At 42.8% G+C, this 16,869-nt stretch overlaps 1 protein-coding gene across 2 annotated transcripts in view; it reads right to left on the bottom strand.

Annotated features, from left to right (window-relative positions):
- TBCK (TBC1 domain containing kinase) overlaps window positions 1-16,869 on the bottom strand; it is a 1,319,282-nt gene that overhangs the window by 837,488 nt on the left and 464,925 nt on the right. Inside the window, exon 15 of one of the 2 annotated variants that reach the window (XM_069241253.1) lies at window positions 8,198-8,296. The exons of the other annotated variant lie outside the window; for it this stretch is intronic. Within the exon in view, the coding sequence (XP_069097354.1) occupies window positions 8,198-8,296 (99 nt within the window). The remainder of the gene's footprint in view (window positions 1-8,197; window positions 8,297-16,869) is intronic. 2 annotated transcript variants of the gene reach the window in all.

Raw genomic sequence — 16,869 nt, 5'->3', positions numbered from 1 at the left:
TGGCTTTTAAACTCTGCGCACTTTATCACTGCTAACCAGTGCTAAAGTGCATATGCTCTCTCCCTTTAAACATGGTAACCTTGGATCATACCCAATTGGACTATTTAATCTACTTATAAGTCCCTAGTAATGTGCACTATATGTGTTTAGGACCTGTAAATTAAATGCTACTAATGGGCCTGCAGCACTGGTTGTTCCCCCCACTTAAGTAGCCCATTTACCTTGTCTCAGGCTTGCCATTGCAAGGCCTGTGTGTGCAGTTTCACTGTCACCTCGACTTGGCATTTAAAAGTACCTGCCAAGCCTAAACCTCCCCTTTCTCCACATATAAGTCACCTCTAATGTGTGCCCTAGGTAACCCCTAGAGCAGGGTGCTGTGTGGGTGAAAGGCAGGACATGTACCTGTGTAGTTTACATGTCCTGGTAGTGTAAAACTCTTAAATTCGTATTTACACTACTGTGAGGCCTGCTCCCTTCATAGGCTAACATTGGGGCTGCCCTCATACAGTATTGAAGTGGTAGCTGCTGATCTGAAGGGAGTAGGAAGGTCATACTTAGTATGGCCAGAATGGTAATACCAAATCCTGCTGACTGGTGAAGTTGGATTTAATATTACTATTCTAGAAATGCCACTTTTAGAAAGTGAGCATTTCTTTGCACTTAAATCTTTCTGTGCCTTACAATCCACATCTGGCTGGGCTTAGCTGACAGCTCCTTGTGCATTCACTCAGACACACCCCAAACACAGGGTACTCAGCCTCACTTGCATACATCTGCATTTTGAATGGGTCTTCCTGTGCTGGGAGGGTGGAGGGCCTGCCCTCACACAAAGGACTGCCACACCGCCTACTGGGACCCTGGCAGACAGGATTGAACTGAAAGGGGACCTGGTACACTTCTTAGCCACTCTTTGTAGTCTCCCCCACTTCAAAGGCACATTTGGGTATAAAACAGGGCCTCTGCCCTACCTCATGAGACACTTGCTGGAGAAGAAACCTGAACCAGAACCTGCATCCTGCCAAGAAGAACTGCCTGGCTGCCTAAAGGACTCACCTGTCTGCTTTCTACAAAGGACTGCTGCCTTGCTGTTGCCCTGCTGCCTTGCTAAACTCTTGCCTTGCTGCTGAAGTGCTCTCCAAGGGCTTGGATGGAGCTTGCCTCCTGTTCCCTGAAGTCTCAGGACCAAAAAGACTTCACTTTTTCATTTGGACGCCTTGTGCGCCGAAAAATTTGACGCACAGCTTGTTCCGCTGTGAAAAATTCACTGCACGCCGATCCGGAAAGACACCGCTCGACGCGACGCCTGCGGTGTGACTGGAACTTCGACGCATGGCCTTGCCTGGACAACGCCGCCCGACTTCAGGAAGGAAATCGACGCGACGCCTGCCGTGAGGGAGAAGATTCCACGCACAGCCCACCGGAACGACGCGCAGCCGGAAAACAAGCCTAGGATTCCACGCACAGACCCCGGGACATCTGGTAATCCCGCGAACCACAGAAAGAGACTGCCCGCGCGCCGGAAAACGACGCACGACTTCCCCACGTGAAAAATAACGACACAAGTCCGTGTGTGCAGGGGAGAAATCGACACACACACTATTTTTTTCCACCTCTGCGGCCCTTTGTGGAGATTTTCCACTTTAAACCAGGTACTTTGTGCTTGAAAGAGACTTTGTTTGCTTTTTAAAGACTTAAGACACTTTATATCACTTTCCAGTGATATCTCTACAATTTCATATTGCATCTTTATTCGTTTTGATCTGCAAATATCCAGATAAATATTATATATTTTTCTAAACACTATGTGGTGTATTTTTGTGGTGCTATATTGTGTTATTATGTGATTTATTGCACAAATACTTTACACATTGCCTTCTAAGTTAAGCCTGACTGCTCATGCCAAGCTACCAGAGGGTGGGCACAGGATAATTTTGGATTGTGTGTGACTTATCCCGACTAGAGTGAGGGTTCTTGCTTGGACAGGGGGTAACCTGACTGCCAACCAAAAACCCCATTTTTAACAATTGGTCATTCTTGATCTTCTTGAGAACTCTGGGCAACAGTGGAGGTATCAGTGGGAAAGAGCACAGGAGGCCTGAGCTCCACTCAAGATGAAGAGTCTCCAAACAAGAGTCTCCTTGGAAACTCTAGCGTGCTGAAATGGTGGCACAGCACATTCTCTGAGGTGGCATACAGATCAAACCACAGTTCTCCCCAAAGACTGAAGAGACCGTGCAACACCTCCGGATGGAGATGTCATTCACGATCTGCTAGGCATCAACAACTGAGTCCGCCCGCTCTGGCGTTCAGAAAGGTCAGCCAGATGATAAACCACCATGAAAATGTCCTTATGTTCTAGTCATGTTCAGAGACTTAGGGAACACAACCCCACCCCGCCCTGTTTGTTGCAATACCAAATGGCAAGAACGTTGTCTGTGAACACCTGAACTAATCTTCTCTTTATAGAAGAAGAAAGGCTTTCGATGTCAGTCAGACTCCTCTCAACAACAGCATACTGATGTGGAGCTGAGACTCAGCTGGAGACCAGAGTTCTCTGATCTCCACCGAGATGGGCGTCCAGCCCAGAAGTAGTGCATCTGTCACTACAGTCAACTCTGGTTGAGAAAGGGAGAGGAGTCTGCTGCTGACCCAATCGCAGTTTGGCAGCCACCACTGCAAGTCTTGCACTTTGCTCCGATATCAGGACCTGGTCGGAAAGATTCCCTTGATGCTGCACCCACTGGGACTTCAGGTCTCACTGCAAAGCCCGCAAATGCCTGCAGGCATATGTTACCAGCAGGATACAGGAGGCCATGAGACCCAGCAGCCTCAGAATCCGTCTAACCAAAATCAAGGACAGAGGGTAAAACATCAGAATCATAGCCAGAATATTCTAGACTCGCCGTTCCAGAGGATAGGCCTGAAACTGCACTATATCCAGAACAGCTCTGATGAAAGGAAGTGGCTGAGAGGTCATCAGATGTGACTTCAGCATATTTATAGTGAACTTCAACAAATGCAGGAGGTCTGTCATAGTCTAGAGATGGCTGTCTACTGCCTGGGGTGAGCCTGCCCTCAACAGTCAACTGTTGCGGTAGGGGAAGACCGGGACCCCTGACCTCCACAGTGTGCTTCAACCACTGGCATCACCTTAGTAAACAACTGAGTGGCACTGGTAAGGTCAAATGACGAACTTGATAATTATTATGGCCCAATATGAACCGCAGGTAATGCCTATGGACATGCATGACGAGAATATGGAAGTTCGCATCCTGCAAGTCCAGTGCTACCATCCAGTCTCCAGGGCAGACACAACCTGAGCTAATGTGATGCATCTTGAATTTCTCCTTCTTCAGGAAGGAATTAAGATGGTGGAGGTCTAAAACAGAACAGAGACCTCAGTCCTTTTTGAACACTAGAAAGTAGCGGAAATAGGAACCATGAACTACTTCTGATACTGGCACTCTACTGATTGCTCTTTTGACCGAAAGAGTCTGAACTTTCTGGCTAAGCAGAGATCCTCTGTCATCCTGTCTGAGGATGGTGGCATGTGTGGCAGGAATGGTGTCACTAGAATGGGCTCCAAGGAATGTTGAGGTCTCAAGATCGGAGTTGTTCCGGATCCAGTACTGGATCCAAGTGTCCGATTGACGCGGGGGGGACCTCTGGAGGAAATCTAGTGTAAGTACCTTCGAAACCCATGGGATCTGAAGGTGCTCCAAAAGCATAGGCCCGCCCAAAAATGAGGCGCATGGCCTCATAAAATTCTCAAAGTTTGACAGGGTCGCTCTGACTTCAGGATACTCAGGGCGGCGCAGAGCGGACCCAGAGGCAGGTTCCACGTGACAGCTGGGCCTAGAGTGATGCTGTTCACGCACCTCATCTGCAGAATTGGACCGTCACAAAGTCGAAGAGCCCTTTGACTTTTTTGATCTTTTGGGCTTTTTGTGGTACTTTCCAGACAAACTTGATGACAAACTGCTGGAACGACTCCACAAATGGGCCTGGAACCTTTCTTGCGACTGAGACCTGGAAAGTCGGGGAGGCAACTTGTATCAGGCGACTAGGAGCTTCAAGAAGTACTTCCTGAGCACCATAGGGCTTATGGTGCAGCAGTACTCATAAGTCTAGGAGTTGTGGTCCAGCTCCAACAACCAAAGGGAAACCAGATTTTTGGGGGAGGAGAGCAGGGGGTTGTCACAGACAAAACTCTGTGACAAGAACCACAGGGGCTTAAACCCCATTTGTTTTTTTGATGGACATCCTATCACAAATGGGAGACAAAAGTTTGAAAAAATGCTTGACAAAATGTTGAAAAAGTCAGTAAAAAAAAAAAAAAAAATTGAATGGAGGGAGCTTTGTCCGGATGTGCAATGACTGGTGCGGAAAGAAAAGAATCAATGTCAATGTGTTATAGTGACATCTATTTAGGCACTCTGCACATCACTTCTAGGGTGGACGACATTGCTGATCCAGAGCAGAAAGAAGGTACTTCTTGAAAGTTTTCCAGACCCAGTTTGACTCCTGGTGAAAATTCTAAGGTAAGGAATCTGCGGCTAGAAGTTTCTATCAGATATGCCTATTTTCAAGAAGATCTTCGAGGCATATTAAGTACATGGGCACTAACGACACTCTGGAACTCGCTCACAAAACTTTTTCAGTTGCAAATTCAAATTACATTTAACCGGAACACTAATATAGATCAGTGGTAACCAACCTGTGGTCCGGGACCCCTAGTGGTCCACGAAGCCTCGTCAGGGGGGCAGTGACTGCTAGAAAATTAACTATTATTCACAGATTTAAAAAGTGCATATAAATAAAGTGGCTAAATGTACAATTTTAAAACTTAGTGTAAATGTCAAGTATTTGGAATTGGATGCTAAAAATTAAATTAGTATCCTCAAATTGATTCCTGGGAGCAGTGGCAGTGCAGGTGCATCAAACAGAACATAGTATGGACACATTATGGCTTCAATATAATTTAGAAAAGCTCCAACCTTCCAATTACATTTTTTATTTTGTTTGCAAACTAAATAAAATGTGCTATCATCTGTGTATGTGTTTGATGGAATGTTTGTTTCTTTACTGTTCTGCGGTTCAGATCATCGACAATGTTTAGGCCTGGGTCCCCGGCTTCCAGTAATGACTCACTGGGGGTTCCCCAGATCCCAATAATGATTTAGTGGCAGTACCCGGGTTCCAGTCATGATAAAGTGGGGATCCACAGAAGTCAAAATGTTGGGATCCAGTGATGTAGATGTATTTATACTTGTGAATCATTTAAGCATTCTATATATTACTTTAGTGAACCCATGAATCCACTTTTTCTGCAAGGTCATCCCAGATGTTTTGGCCTCATCTGGACCCTATTTTTGATGTGCCTTGTGACACTGCAAATTGGTGACACAGTGCCTGTACTCTTATCCTTAAAAGCTGTTGGTACAATTGGTTTGACCCCATGCACTGCAATAAAACATGCCAGGAAAAATGTATGAGGATTTTTTTTATTTTTATTTTTTAATTCTTAGATCACCCTAAAATCTTGCTTTGTAAGACCACAAGGCAGAGTGCTGATATATAAAGATGGCTTGCTGTGCTATAGGATGTAAGATGTATTACATTGATGATGCCTAACCAGTCTGAAACCAGTTTGCGGTTGCTTGTTTTTCCTTCTAGAGAGAGGGCCTTGTCTGGCAGTTCAGGATGGAATGTTCCCCTTAGGAGCAGGGGTAGTACTAATTTGTAGAAGGCAGGTCTCTAAATAGAATGCCACAGCTGACAAAAAATGATGGGTCGAGATGTTACCCTGAGCCATTCTTCCCATTACCTTTTGTGCAGTTGATTTAACCCAATAAGTGGCCAAGTGTATGCTCAGACATGGGTCCTTTCCTTGCTGTGCCCTAGGATCCAAGCTGTACATCACTGTCAAGGCATAACCAGGCAGAAACCTGTTGGAGTTTGCTTGTGTTCCATGGCAGTTCAGGATGGACTCTTCCCACAACTAGCAGGATCAGCACTGATTTGCATAAGGTGGGACTCTGTCTAGAGTTGCACAGTGGGTGAAAAACTATGGGTTGGAATGCTATCAGTGCGACTGGCAGTGGTTTAGAATATTTGTAACCATTCCTCTTATATTTTGGCGGCTGCACAACAAATTGGGATTAGTATGCACTCACAGAGAGACAAAACCCAAAAGCAATTTTACCACATAGGCCTTGCAAAATCTATTAATGAATAAGGCTAAATGGTATTCACATCTTTATTTCCTCTTTCTGCAAAGGAAAAGGCTAGGAAAAATACTTAATTATTTCCTGATTAATTTTTAAAAACTGATTTAACAGTGAAATCAGATTCTTTATAATGTAAGTGGAAAGGTAACTATGTAAATATATCCTTCAGGCATCCTGAGTCAGATCTGCCACTCATAACACCTCTAGAACTGGAAAGCACATCCATGGTTGGGAGAGTCAACGACTGTGGCTCGGAAGACAATCACTTGACTCTCAGCTCAGGAAGGCCTAACAGCTGACCAATTAGCAGGGATTAGCTATGCGGGAGAGGACAGAAACAGATGGCAGAATAAAGGGAAGCTTTAACATTACATCTTTTAACTTGACAATGCCAGGGAGAACTTCTATTCATTCTAAGGACCCTAATAGCCAGCTAGGCTCCAGTCACCAGTTCTGACCTTGCACGAGAGGAGAGCTCATCTGAACAGGGAATTGTCTAGGAGCTGAAGACAGGCTTGCCTGGTGGCACTTGTGTGTTGTGGTTGAAACAGAGGCTCCTGGTTAATTTTACAGTTAGGCTTTGAGTAAGTGTTACAAAAGGTGCTGGGCGACTACGAGAAGTTCGGATTGGGTAGCAGAATTTCTCTAAACAGGATAAACATGGCACCTCAACCACCAACTCCTCAGAGCATTCCTGGACCTGGGAAGACTCCATCTGAAGATAAGGCCCTGCTGGAAGTAAATTCCTTACTTCTGACTCCTGGCTCTTCCTTGAGGAAGACTACTGTGGATCGGGAGGATTAGAACTTCTCTCCAAGGGGTCAAGTGCTTGCCCTTGTGTTTCCTTGCTTCAGGGATACAAAATGCAGAAGGACTCCTAATGCCAAGAAAGCCCAGATGACTAAAGAGCACTGGACACTGCAGGAGACCTGAATGAAGAGAGACCTGGCACCCAGAAGCCTGCCCTGTAGATCTAGTGGCTGAAGGACTGTCAGGAAAGAAACTTTCTCAGTAGTTGGAGACTGGGGACAGAGTTAGAGAAATTAAGAGTTAGCAATGCCACAAAAACCATGGCTGTAGGTCCTACCGGTGACAGGAAATTCCTTCCCTGTCACCGGTAGACGGCTCTGCCACCCCCAACACACACCTGACACCCCCTCCATCTGAAGCCCCACCCCCATACACACACTAACCCCTCCACCCCTGACATTCACATACCCCCCTCCCACCCTGATCCAAATGCACAGACCCCCATACACGCACACACCCGTAGACACACACCACGCATACACCCAGTCACTCACAATGACATGCACGTATACTTCCAGACATGCTTGCACACCTTCTTACACACAATCAAACTGACATGCAGACACGCACTCACTTCACCATTCTTACACGCATTCACTCACACGCATACAACGAATCAAACAACACAACACACACAGATGCATTCACACACTCACACATTCATGCACACATACACAACCCCCCCCCAACCTTCCACCCCCCTCCCCTGTCGGAAGCCTGACTTACCTTTGTCGAGGAGGTCTTCCGGCAGGGAACGGGAAGGGGCGATGCTACCGCCAGCAGGGCCGCGCCAGCAGAACACAGCCAGGCCATATCACAGGTCAGGATACGGCTGGCGGCCTTCTACTGGCATGGCGTTGCTGGTGGTAGCAGGGCCAGCTTACCACCGCCTGCCACCATGAATACTGCCGGATTTCTGCCCTTCTTGTGGTGGAAGTCCGGCAGTGCTCATAATATGGCAGATGGATGGTAGCCGTGGTGGCGGTATTTTGGCGGCCGTCACAACGGTGGCAGGCGGTTTTTACCACCAAAGTCAAAATGACCACCTTAATGTTCAGAAAAAAATCATATTCTAAAACACTTTCATAAAGGGGTTTACAGACAAAATTCACTCAAAAGAAGTGGAGACAAGAATACAGAATGTTTGTTGTTCTTACCTCCACTGCAAGTAATGCAGCCCAAGTGAGACCTCTCAGCAGAGGGGGGATATCCACTCTGGCTTCCTTCCAGATTAGATTTTTTTTGTACGGATAGGCCTGCATTAAGAAGGAGATGTTGGAAATGTGCCCACAGTTCTTTGGAAGAGAAAAATCATATAGAACATCCGGACCAACACAAAATGAGCATTTGAATGCAAACAAATTTACATGAAAAACAACTGGATAACTTATTTTCTATTCTACTGGATTTATAGAACGCATGGCTACCCAAAGACATTCCTTGACCTTGAACTGTATTTAATGGTGATCACTACAGAGATGCACATTCTTTTATTCAGTTAGATGAATATTTCTTAAGGATTGTCAGTCATTTTGTTTATAGGGGGGTGGTCCTCAAGTTTTCCTTGTGCGAAATGAATGTTAGATTGGCTGAACAATTCAATTTTTTAAAGGGAGTGCTCAAAATAATGTTTTTTGAAGTTAGCATGGGAACTTTCAAATTCAACTTTAGCCATAAGAATGTAAATAAGCTGTGGCAAAACCAATAGGCCTCTGTTGTAAAATTGCCAACTACTGGCTTTACTAACGCTTGTTTTTTTCATTTTTTCAGCCAACGTTAACATGGATATCAGAGCACCATAACAAAATTACACAATGAGGGTCCCTACTTATAAACAATGAAAATTACATAGACAATTCATATAGAAAATGAGTATGATATATCAGTCCATATCACGCCAAACTGGTCCTGGAATCAACCAATAGAATCAATCGATGTGTCCAAAGTTTATTCAGATTATGATATAACATTCGACGTTCTGACATCCAAAGAAATTTGTACTTCCAGCCAACACGTGTTTCGTCTCGGGAAATATTTACATCCCTTACGACTTCTTCAGGGCTAGAAATCATAAAATAAAATAAAAAACCCCAAAAAACCGAATTAAAACCAATATGCTCAATTGTCAAATCAGTATAATGTGAGTGTACAAGCCCAAGGTAGGTGAGATTATAATAATACCAAAAACCTGATCAAAAGTGAAGGAAAAAATACAAAAGCCTGCATTTATTCAAATACCAAAAGAACACCCGTAACCAATCAGTCAGTGAAAGCCACCAGCAAGTTCTAAACACGTGCGAAACCATCCTCAAGAAAAGCCTAACCCATAACACCCATGGCGTGATATGGACAGATATATCATACTCATTTTCTATATGAATTGTCTATGTAATTTTCATTGTTTATAAGTAGGGACCCTCATTGTGTCATTTTCTTAATTTAGAGGTTGTTTCACCTCTTAGGGTAGGGTGTTCCCTTGTGAGGTTCCCCGTTATTGATATAGGGTTGTGTGGCATCCTGAGCGCCATATCTCCTCAATTTACACCCCGCTCTATTATTGCTGTTGTTGGTGAGGAGGCTGCTTGGGTGTAACCCTATAATAATTGTATTACCGTATCATGGATAGGAATAAGATAGTAGAAGAATTATTTGAGAATTTAGCAAAGGGAGGTACTTTTCACAGTCTTTCTGGTGGTAACTTACAAAAGGAAGGACTAAGGAATACATTTATGAGGCTTGAGAGGTTAAAGAAGAATGAAGTATCCAAGTGGTGGGATGGGACGACGTTAAAACAATATAAAAAACTTAATTGTATCCCCCGAGGTTTGAGATCTCAGATCTTTCCTACTTATGACGACTTGGATGAAGATCTACTAGCACAATGGGACAGAGAGCTAACTGTTAGCTCTATGAAACTTATGGATATTCTGATTATTAATTCAGAGAGAAAAGTTAGCCAATTACAAACTGAGATCAACAGTTTAGAAAAAGAAATTGAAAGTTTAAACCTGAGAGAAGCCACTGATAAAAATTATAAAATCTTGGAGGAAGTACTATTAAAATATCAAGAAGATATTATACAGAGGAAAGCACGCAAACTTAAGCGTGACGAGAAAGATTACCTGACTGGTAGAATTTTTACCTTTTCGAATAAATATGACCACCTTTTTCATACTGGTGGTCTCTCTAGTAGTTAAAATCTGTTGAAATTTTCTGACTCATCATCTGTCAGTACCTCGCAAACAAGTGACAGTGAGGTGGAAGAGGTAGCTAGCACTTCTGCTCAAGAAACCTCAAGTGGCAACAATTTTTTATTAGAACTAATGAGGATGAAACAGGGCAGAAGTGCTCAAAACAGAGGGATGGCTTCTACAAAAAAAAACAGGAGGGGCAGGAGAGGAACGGGTAAATACTACAAAAGAGGTGGAGGGAGTCAAAACGAGATCACGGGACAGGAAAGTGTGAATTCAGAGGGTATATCATCAATTAATATTGTGAATTTATCCAGTATGGCCTTAACGACAGGGATCAAAAGTCTTTTATCTAAAGGCCTTAGTTATTGTCCCAGCAACTTTGGTGATCCCTGCAGATCTAAAATTGACTTGTTTAAGTTTGTACGCAAACTGAAACTCAAAAAATATTTTCAACATAATCGTTTCGATGGTACAAGGTCTGATGCAATTGGTTCTTCCTTGAGTGCGTTGTCTATTGAGGATGTCCATGACACAGCAATCCTATTATCCTTAGCGGAACGTGATGAAGATCCTAACATTACTGCGAGAATTTTGAATGACTTAGATGTGATCTCTGACATAAGTGTATCTAGTGGTTTAAAAAGGAAATCCAAATGGACTCCGAGATCTCTAGGCTCCAACTCTTTAGATTTGGTATTTTTGGTAGTTTTTTGATTTGGTATGCAAGGACTATGACAACTATTTAGCCAAGAACAGATATCGTCAATCTTCAATTAATTTGAATACTGAGGAATTAGCTGCATTACAAGAACTTAAACTTAATAAAGACATTATTATCAGACAAGCAGATAAAGTTGGAAATGTGGTTATTATGGATAGGGTTGACTATGACAATGAGATTATGTCACAACTCAATGATTTGTCTTGTTATGAGAAGATTTCACATAATCCCATCTCAAACCTTGCACAAGCTATCAATAGTAAATTAGCGGTATGGCACCAACAGGGGTTACTTAATAGAGATGAATATTTGTATTTGAAGGTGCACCATCCTCGACATCCATGTTTATACACCCTACCTAAAATACATAAAGGTTTGCCTTTCCCACCAGGGAGACCCATTGTATCGGGCATTCTTGGTCCCACGGAAAGGCTTTCAGAATTTGTGGACTGTTTTTTGCAACCATTTGTGCATAACCTTCCCTCCTTTATTAGAGACACCACGCATATTCTTAGTATTTTGAGCGATTTGGAGTGGGATAGTAACATACTGTTGGTAACTTTAGACGTGGTTTCTTTGTATACCTGTATTAAGCATGACTTAGGCTTAGAAGCCTTGAAATATTTTTTATATAAGAGATCAGCAAATTTATGGGATCATACTAAGATGTTATTGGATATGATCGATATGATTACTACTAATAACTTCTTTATGTTCAACAATATGTGGTTTAGACAAAAACAAGGTGTAGCAATGGGCTCCAAATTCTCTCCATCCTATGCGAACTTGTTCATGGGATGGTTTGAACACACATGGATTTGGGGCCCTTGTGCCGTTGCATGGCAAACATTCATATTATTTTGGGGTCGCTATATAGACGACTGTTTAATGATCTGGACAGGAGGTGAAGAGAAACTCATTGAATTTTGTAGTTTCATAAACTCTAATGATATGAATATTAGATTTACCTTTCAATTTAGTGCTGTCAAGATGGAATTTTTGGACGTGGAACTCTTTATCTCGGAGGGTAAAATTCATAGTAGACTTTTTCGTAAGGCAACTGCTTGTAATTCGATTTTGCATGCCAAAAGTGTTCACCCCAGACATCAGGTGGCATCAATTCCCTTTGGAGAATATATGAGGGCACGACGTAATTGTAGCAAAGATGAGGAATTTGCTGAACAAATAAATGATATGGAAAGGAGGTTCTTAGCACGTGGCTACTCTAATAAGACTTTTTTTAAAGCAAGATACAGAGCCAGGCATTTGGATAGAAATGATACTTTGAGACTCAAAGTGCATAATGAGACTAAGGAGACATCCAACTTGGTTAGGTTCATAACAGATTTCAATGACGCTTCCTTGATCTTGAAGAAATACATGTACAAACACTGGAATATACTAATGCAGGAAGAATCATTAAAGGATATGGTGACTGGGGGAGTTGTCACATCATTCCGTAAAGGCAGAACTCTTAGGAGTATTTTAAGTCCCAGCTATACCACTATTTCACCTAATCAAACTTGGTTATCCCAAAGAGGGGCGGGTTTCTTCAAATGTGGTTTCTGTGGAGTCTGTCGCTGGGCATGTCATAAGATACAGAAATTTGCTCATGATGGCAAGTCATTTGAAATCCGTGCCACCATGGATTGTAATTCCAATTTTGTTGTATATATAATATGATGCAAATGTACTAAAATTTATGTTGGAAGTACCATATGACCACTCAGAATTAGAATAGGAGAACATGTTCGGTCACTTAAGAATGTAGATATGAGATATTCCTTAGTGGCACATATGGTATCTTGCGATGCACAACCAACTCATAAAAGTTTTTTATTTTTTGGATTTGAGTATGTCCCCCGTGACCCAAGAGGTGGCCATAGGGAACTACGATTACGCAGACAAGAAACAATGTGGATCATTAGATTAAGAGCAGTGGAGACAGGATTGAATTCCGATAGAGAATTGGAATTTTTTGTGGGGGATTAAAATATGTCTTTTTGTAAAATTGTAGCATATTCACATCAATACTGTTATATTAGTATGTATGTATGTAAATTGTTTTACAAGGTTACTGTTGTTTAATGTATGATGATATTTTTGTACTTACGAGTTAATAGCCAAGATCCTCAAACGTCATAGTTTTAATTAAACATGGGGGCTTCTCGTATGCTCTTACTTACCCATCTCTTTTTCCCTTTAATTAACATATATTTGAGTTTTGGTTGTAATCTAACTTTAGTTGACCTAGTAGTAATTATAGTGCCATGGTAAGTATAGGTGATTTCCTGATTGTTTACTAAATTGGTTGTCTCACTCGTTAACTTTGAATGGTTAAGGGGTTATTTTGTTTTTTGTTATTGCCTATGGGCTTGTTTTACTAGTGGTATTTTCGATTTGCATTTGTTTTAATTGTATTTGTATTTGCAGTATTTATCATGTAGATTTCATTGGGTGGTCAGAGTAATTTTTCTCTTGGCTTTAATCTATTTATTGTTGAACCGTAAATAGTTGGATCTATAAAACGTATTCTTCTTATAATGCCAACGGGCGGTGTACTAGAGACCCGTTTATAAGTCTAAGCGTAGTTTGTTGTCCGTTCTCTGTGCTATTGCCCTTGCACGTGATCATTAAACCCGGAAGTATATCTACTTCCGGGTTCAGGGACGCGGGAGCAGCGCACTCGCTGGGCGTCCTTACTCTAAGACGCCGTGTACGATGATGTTGGAGTTCCTTGATATTATGGTGAGTTTGACACAAGGAAGTGTACTGTACTTTGAGGTTAGTTGATAGACTACACTGAGTCATTACTCTGCGTGACAGTGGTTGGAATTGATACAGGTGTGAAATGAATTATATTTACTGTGCAACTACAGTAGTAGAACGTTTGAGATTCTCCCATAAGTTTTATATACTTTAAATTCTAGATATGGTTTTTTGTGCCCTCGTACTGTTTAAGATATTCACTTATAGTAATGATTGCTTGATAAATATATTTATTTTCCATTTTCTTGTCAGTGAATTGGACTTTCCATTGGATTACTATTCATATATGGTGTTAAGAGCATTGGATATGTGCAAATCCTTATTACGGATTTTTTTGGATTTGTGGTGGACAAATAAGGTATTTTGTGATTTAGAAATGTTTGGAGTCGGGTCACTTTTATGTACCATGGGTGTTATGGGTTAGGCTTTTCTTGAGGATGGTTTCGCACGTGTTTAGAACTTGCTGGTAGCTTTCACTGACTGATTGGTTACGGGTGTTCTTTTGGTATTTGAATAAATGCAGGCTTTTGTATTTTTTCCTTCACTTTTGATCAGGTTATTGGTATTATTATAATCTCACCTACCTTGGGCTTGTACACTCACATTATACTGATTTGACGATTGAGCATATTGGTTTTAATTCGTTTTTTTTGTTTTTTTTATTTTATTTTATGATTTCTAGCCCTGAAGAAGGCGTAAGGGATGTAAATATTTCCTGAGATGAAACACGTGTTGGCTGGAAGTACAAATTTCTTTGGATGTCAGAACGTCGAATGTTATATTATAATCTGAATAAACTTTGGACACATCGATTGATTCTATTGGTTGATTCCAGGACCAGTTTGGCGTGATATGGACTGATATATCATACTCATTTTCTATATGAATTGTCTATGTAATTTTCATTGTTTATAAGTAGGGACCCTCATTGTGTAATTTTCTTAATTTAGAGGTTGTTTCACCTCTTAGGGTAGGGTGTTCCCTTGTGAGGTTCCCCGTTATTGATATAGGGTTGTGTGGCATCCTGAGCGCCATATCTCCTCAATTTACACCCGCTCTATTATTGCTATCAGAGCACCATAACACCTGTAGGTGCTTGGGCAGCCACCTTAGACTGTGATTTCCATAAAAGAAAAGCCATTCTAAGATGACCACCAATGTGTATCAATGCACCACGATGCACGTGTTCCTCATTATGCATGCGTGTGCAAGAAGTCATTTTTTAAGAAGGACAATTATGCATACGCATGCAAGCAAAATTCATGATGCATTTATGTTAATGTTTTGTGATGCACCAGCATATACAACAAAAGTGATGGATGGAATACAGGGCAAAACCATTGCTCTGTTGCTTGTGTTCCAGTTCAAGAAACACCTGGCTTGGCAAATCGGGCTAAAGTGTTCCCATTGGAGCAGGGTCAAGAATGATTTGCATATGGCTGGGTCCAAACTGAGGTGCCATGGTGTGCAAAATTGAGATGGACTGGGATGCGGCCCCTACTAATTACCAGAGGTTGAGATTAATTCAAGCATTCCATTCATCACTTTTTGTAAACTCTTGTATGCCGCACTAAGTGGGACCTGCATGCCCAGATATGGGTCCCCTGCACACTGTCACTGGAATCAAGTTACACCTAGCTGATGAGTTCTAACTAAGGTGACACAGGGCATAGGTAGCTTGTGTCCTGATTCAGGGAGGACCTTGCTTGGCAGTTCAGGCTGAACTGTTCCCATTGAAGCAGGGTTAAGACATTTGTTTAAGGCTAGGTCCAAAATCAGGAACCATGGTGTAAGGAAATGCCTCCTTGGCATGCTTACCCCCTGACGTTTTTCCTTTTGTTGATGCCAGTTATTATTGAAAGTGTGCTGGGACCCTAATAACCAGACCCCAGCACCAGTGTTCTTTCCCTAAACTGTACCTTTGTTCCCACAATTGGCACATCCCTGGCACACAGATAAGTCCCCTGTAAATGGTACCCCTGGTACCAAGGGTCCTGATGCCAGGGAAGGTCTCAAAGGGCTGTAGCATGTCTTATGCCACCCTGGGCACCCCTCACTCAGCACATGTACACTGCCTCACAGCTTGTGTGTGCTGGTGGGGAGAAAATGACTAAGTCGACATGGCACTCCCCTCAGAGTGCCATGCCCACCTCACACTGCCTGTGGCATAGGTAAGTCACCCCTCTAGCAAGCCTCACAGCCCTAAGGCAGGGTGCACTATACCACAGGTGAGGGCATAGCTGCATGAGCAATATGCCCCTACAGTGTCTAAGTCCATTCTCAGACATTGTAAGTACAGTGTCGCCATATTAAGTATATGGTCTGGGAGTCTGTCAAAAACGAACTCCACATGGCCAGGAGAGAAATTTGTCAAAAATGGACAGCGAATACGCCTCCCTCGTTCAAAGACTGGCTGCAAGCCCTTTTTTATTTAGCAAAAATGGACCTGGCAGTGGGAGGCTCATGCAAGAGGAAAGAGGGAATGTGGGCCCCCCTGCTTGATGGGCAAGAAGTTGAATGTGGTTATATCCTAACAGCGAGCGTATAAAAATGGTTTGGTTTGTTCAGGTCCAATGATTATTTCTCCTCCTCCCCATCTCTCATGGTCTGGCTGTCATGGGTACATCATCTACCGCTGGAAGCCTATATGAGAGAAATTGGGGGCTCCTCGGCAGAATCAGCTTTTTTTGGGAAGTGGTGCCAGGGTCAACTATGGGGCTGATATAGGAGTTTCTGTGAGGTGTATGAGGACAAAAAAAAACTCCACAGCTCCATAATAGCAACACTGGATACTGAGAAGTTTGGTATCAAACTTCTCAGAATAATAAGCCCACGGTGATGCCAGTGTTGGATTTATTACAAAATGCACACAGAGGGCATCTTAGCAGATGCCCCCTGTAATTTACCCAATCCTTCATTGCAGGACTGAGTGGTCTGTGCCAGCCTGCCACTGAGACGAGTTTCTGCTCCCCTGGGGTGAGAGCCTTTGTGCTCTCTGAGGACAGAAACAAAGCCTGCACTGGGTGGGGGTGCTTCTCACCTCCCCCTGCAGGAACTGTAACACCTGGCGGTGAGCCTCAAAAGCTCATGCCTTTTGTTACAGCACCACAGGGCATCCCAGCTAGTGGAGATGCCCGCTCCTCCG

The sequence above is a fragment of the Pleurodeles waltl genome, chromosome 1_2 (assembly GCF_031143425.1).
Source record: "Pleurodeles waltl isolate 20211129_DDA chromosome 1_2, aPleWal1.hap1.20221129, whole genome shotgun sequence".
Classification (NCBI taxonomy): domain Eukaryota; kingdom Metazoa; phylum Chordata; class Amphibia; order Caudata; family Salamandridae; genus Pleurodeles; species Pleurodeles waltl.
The sequence above is the reverse complement of the archived record's forward strand: the minus strand, read 5'-3'. Positions and strand labels throughout refer to the sequence as shown.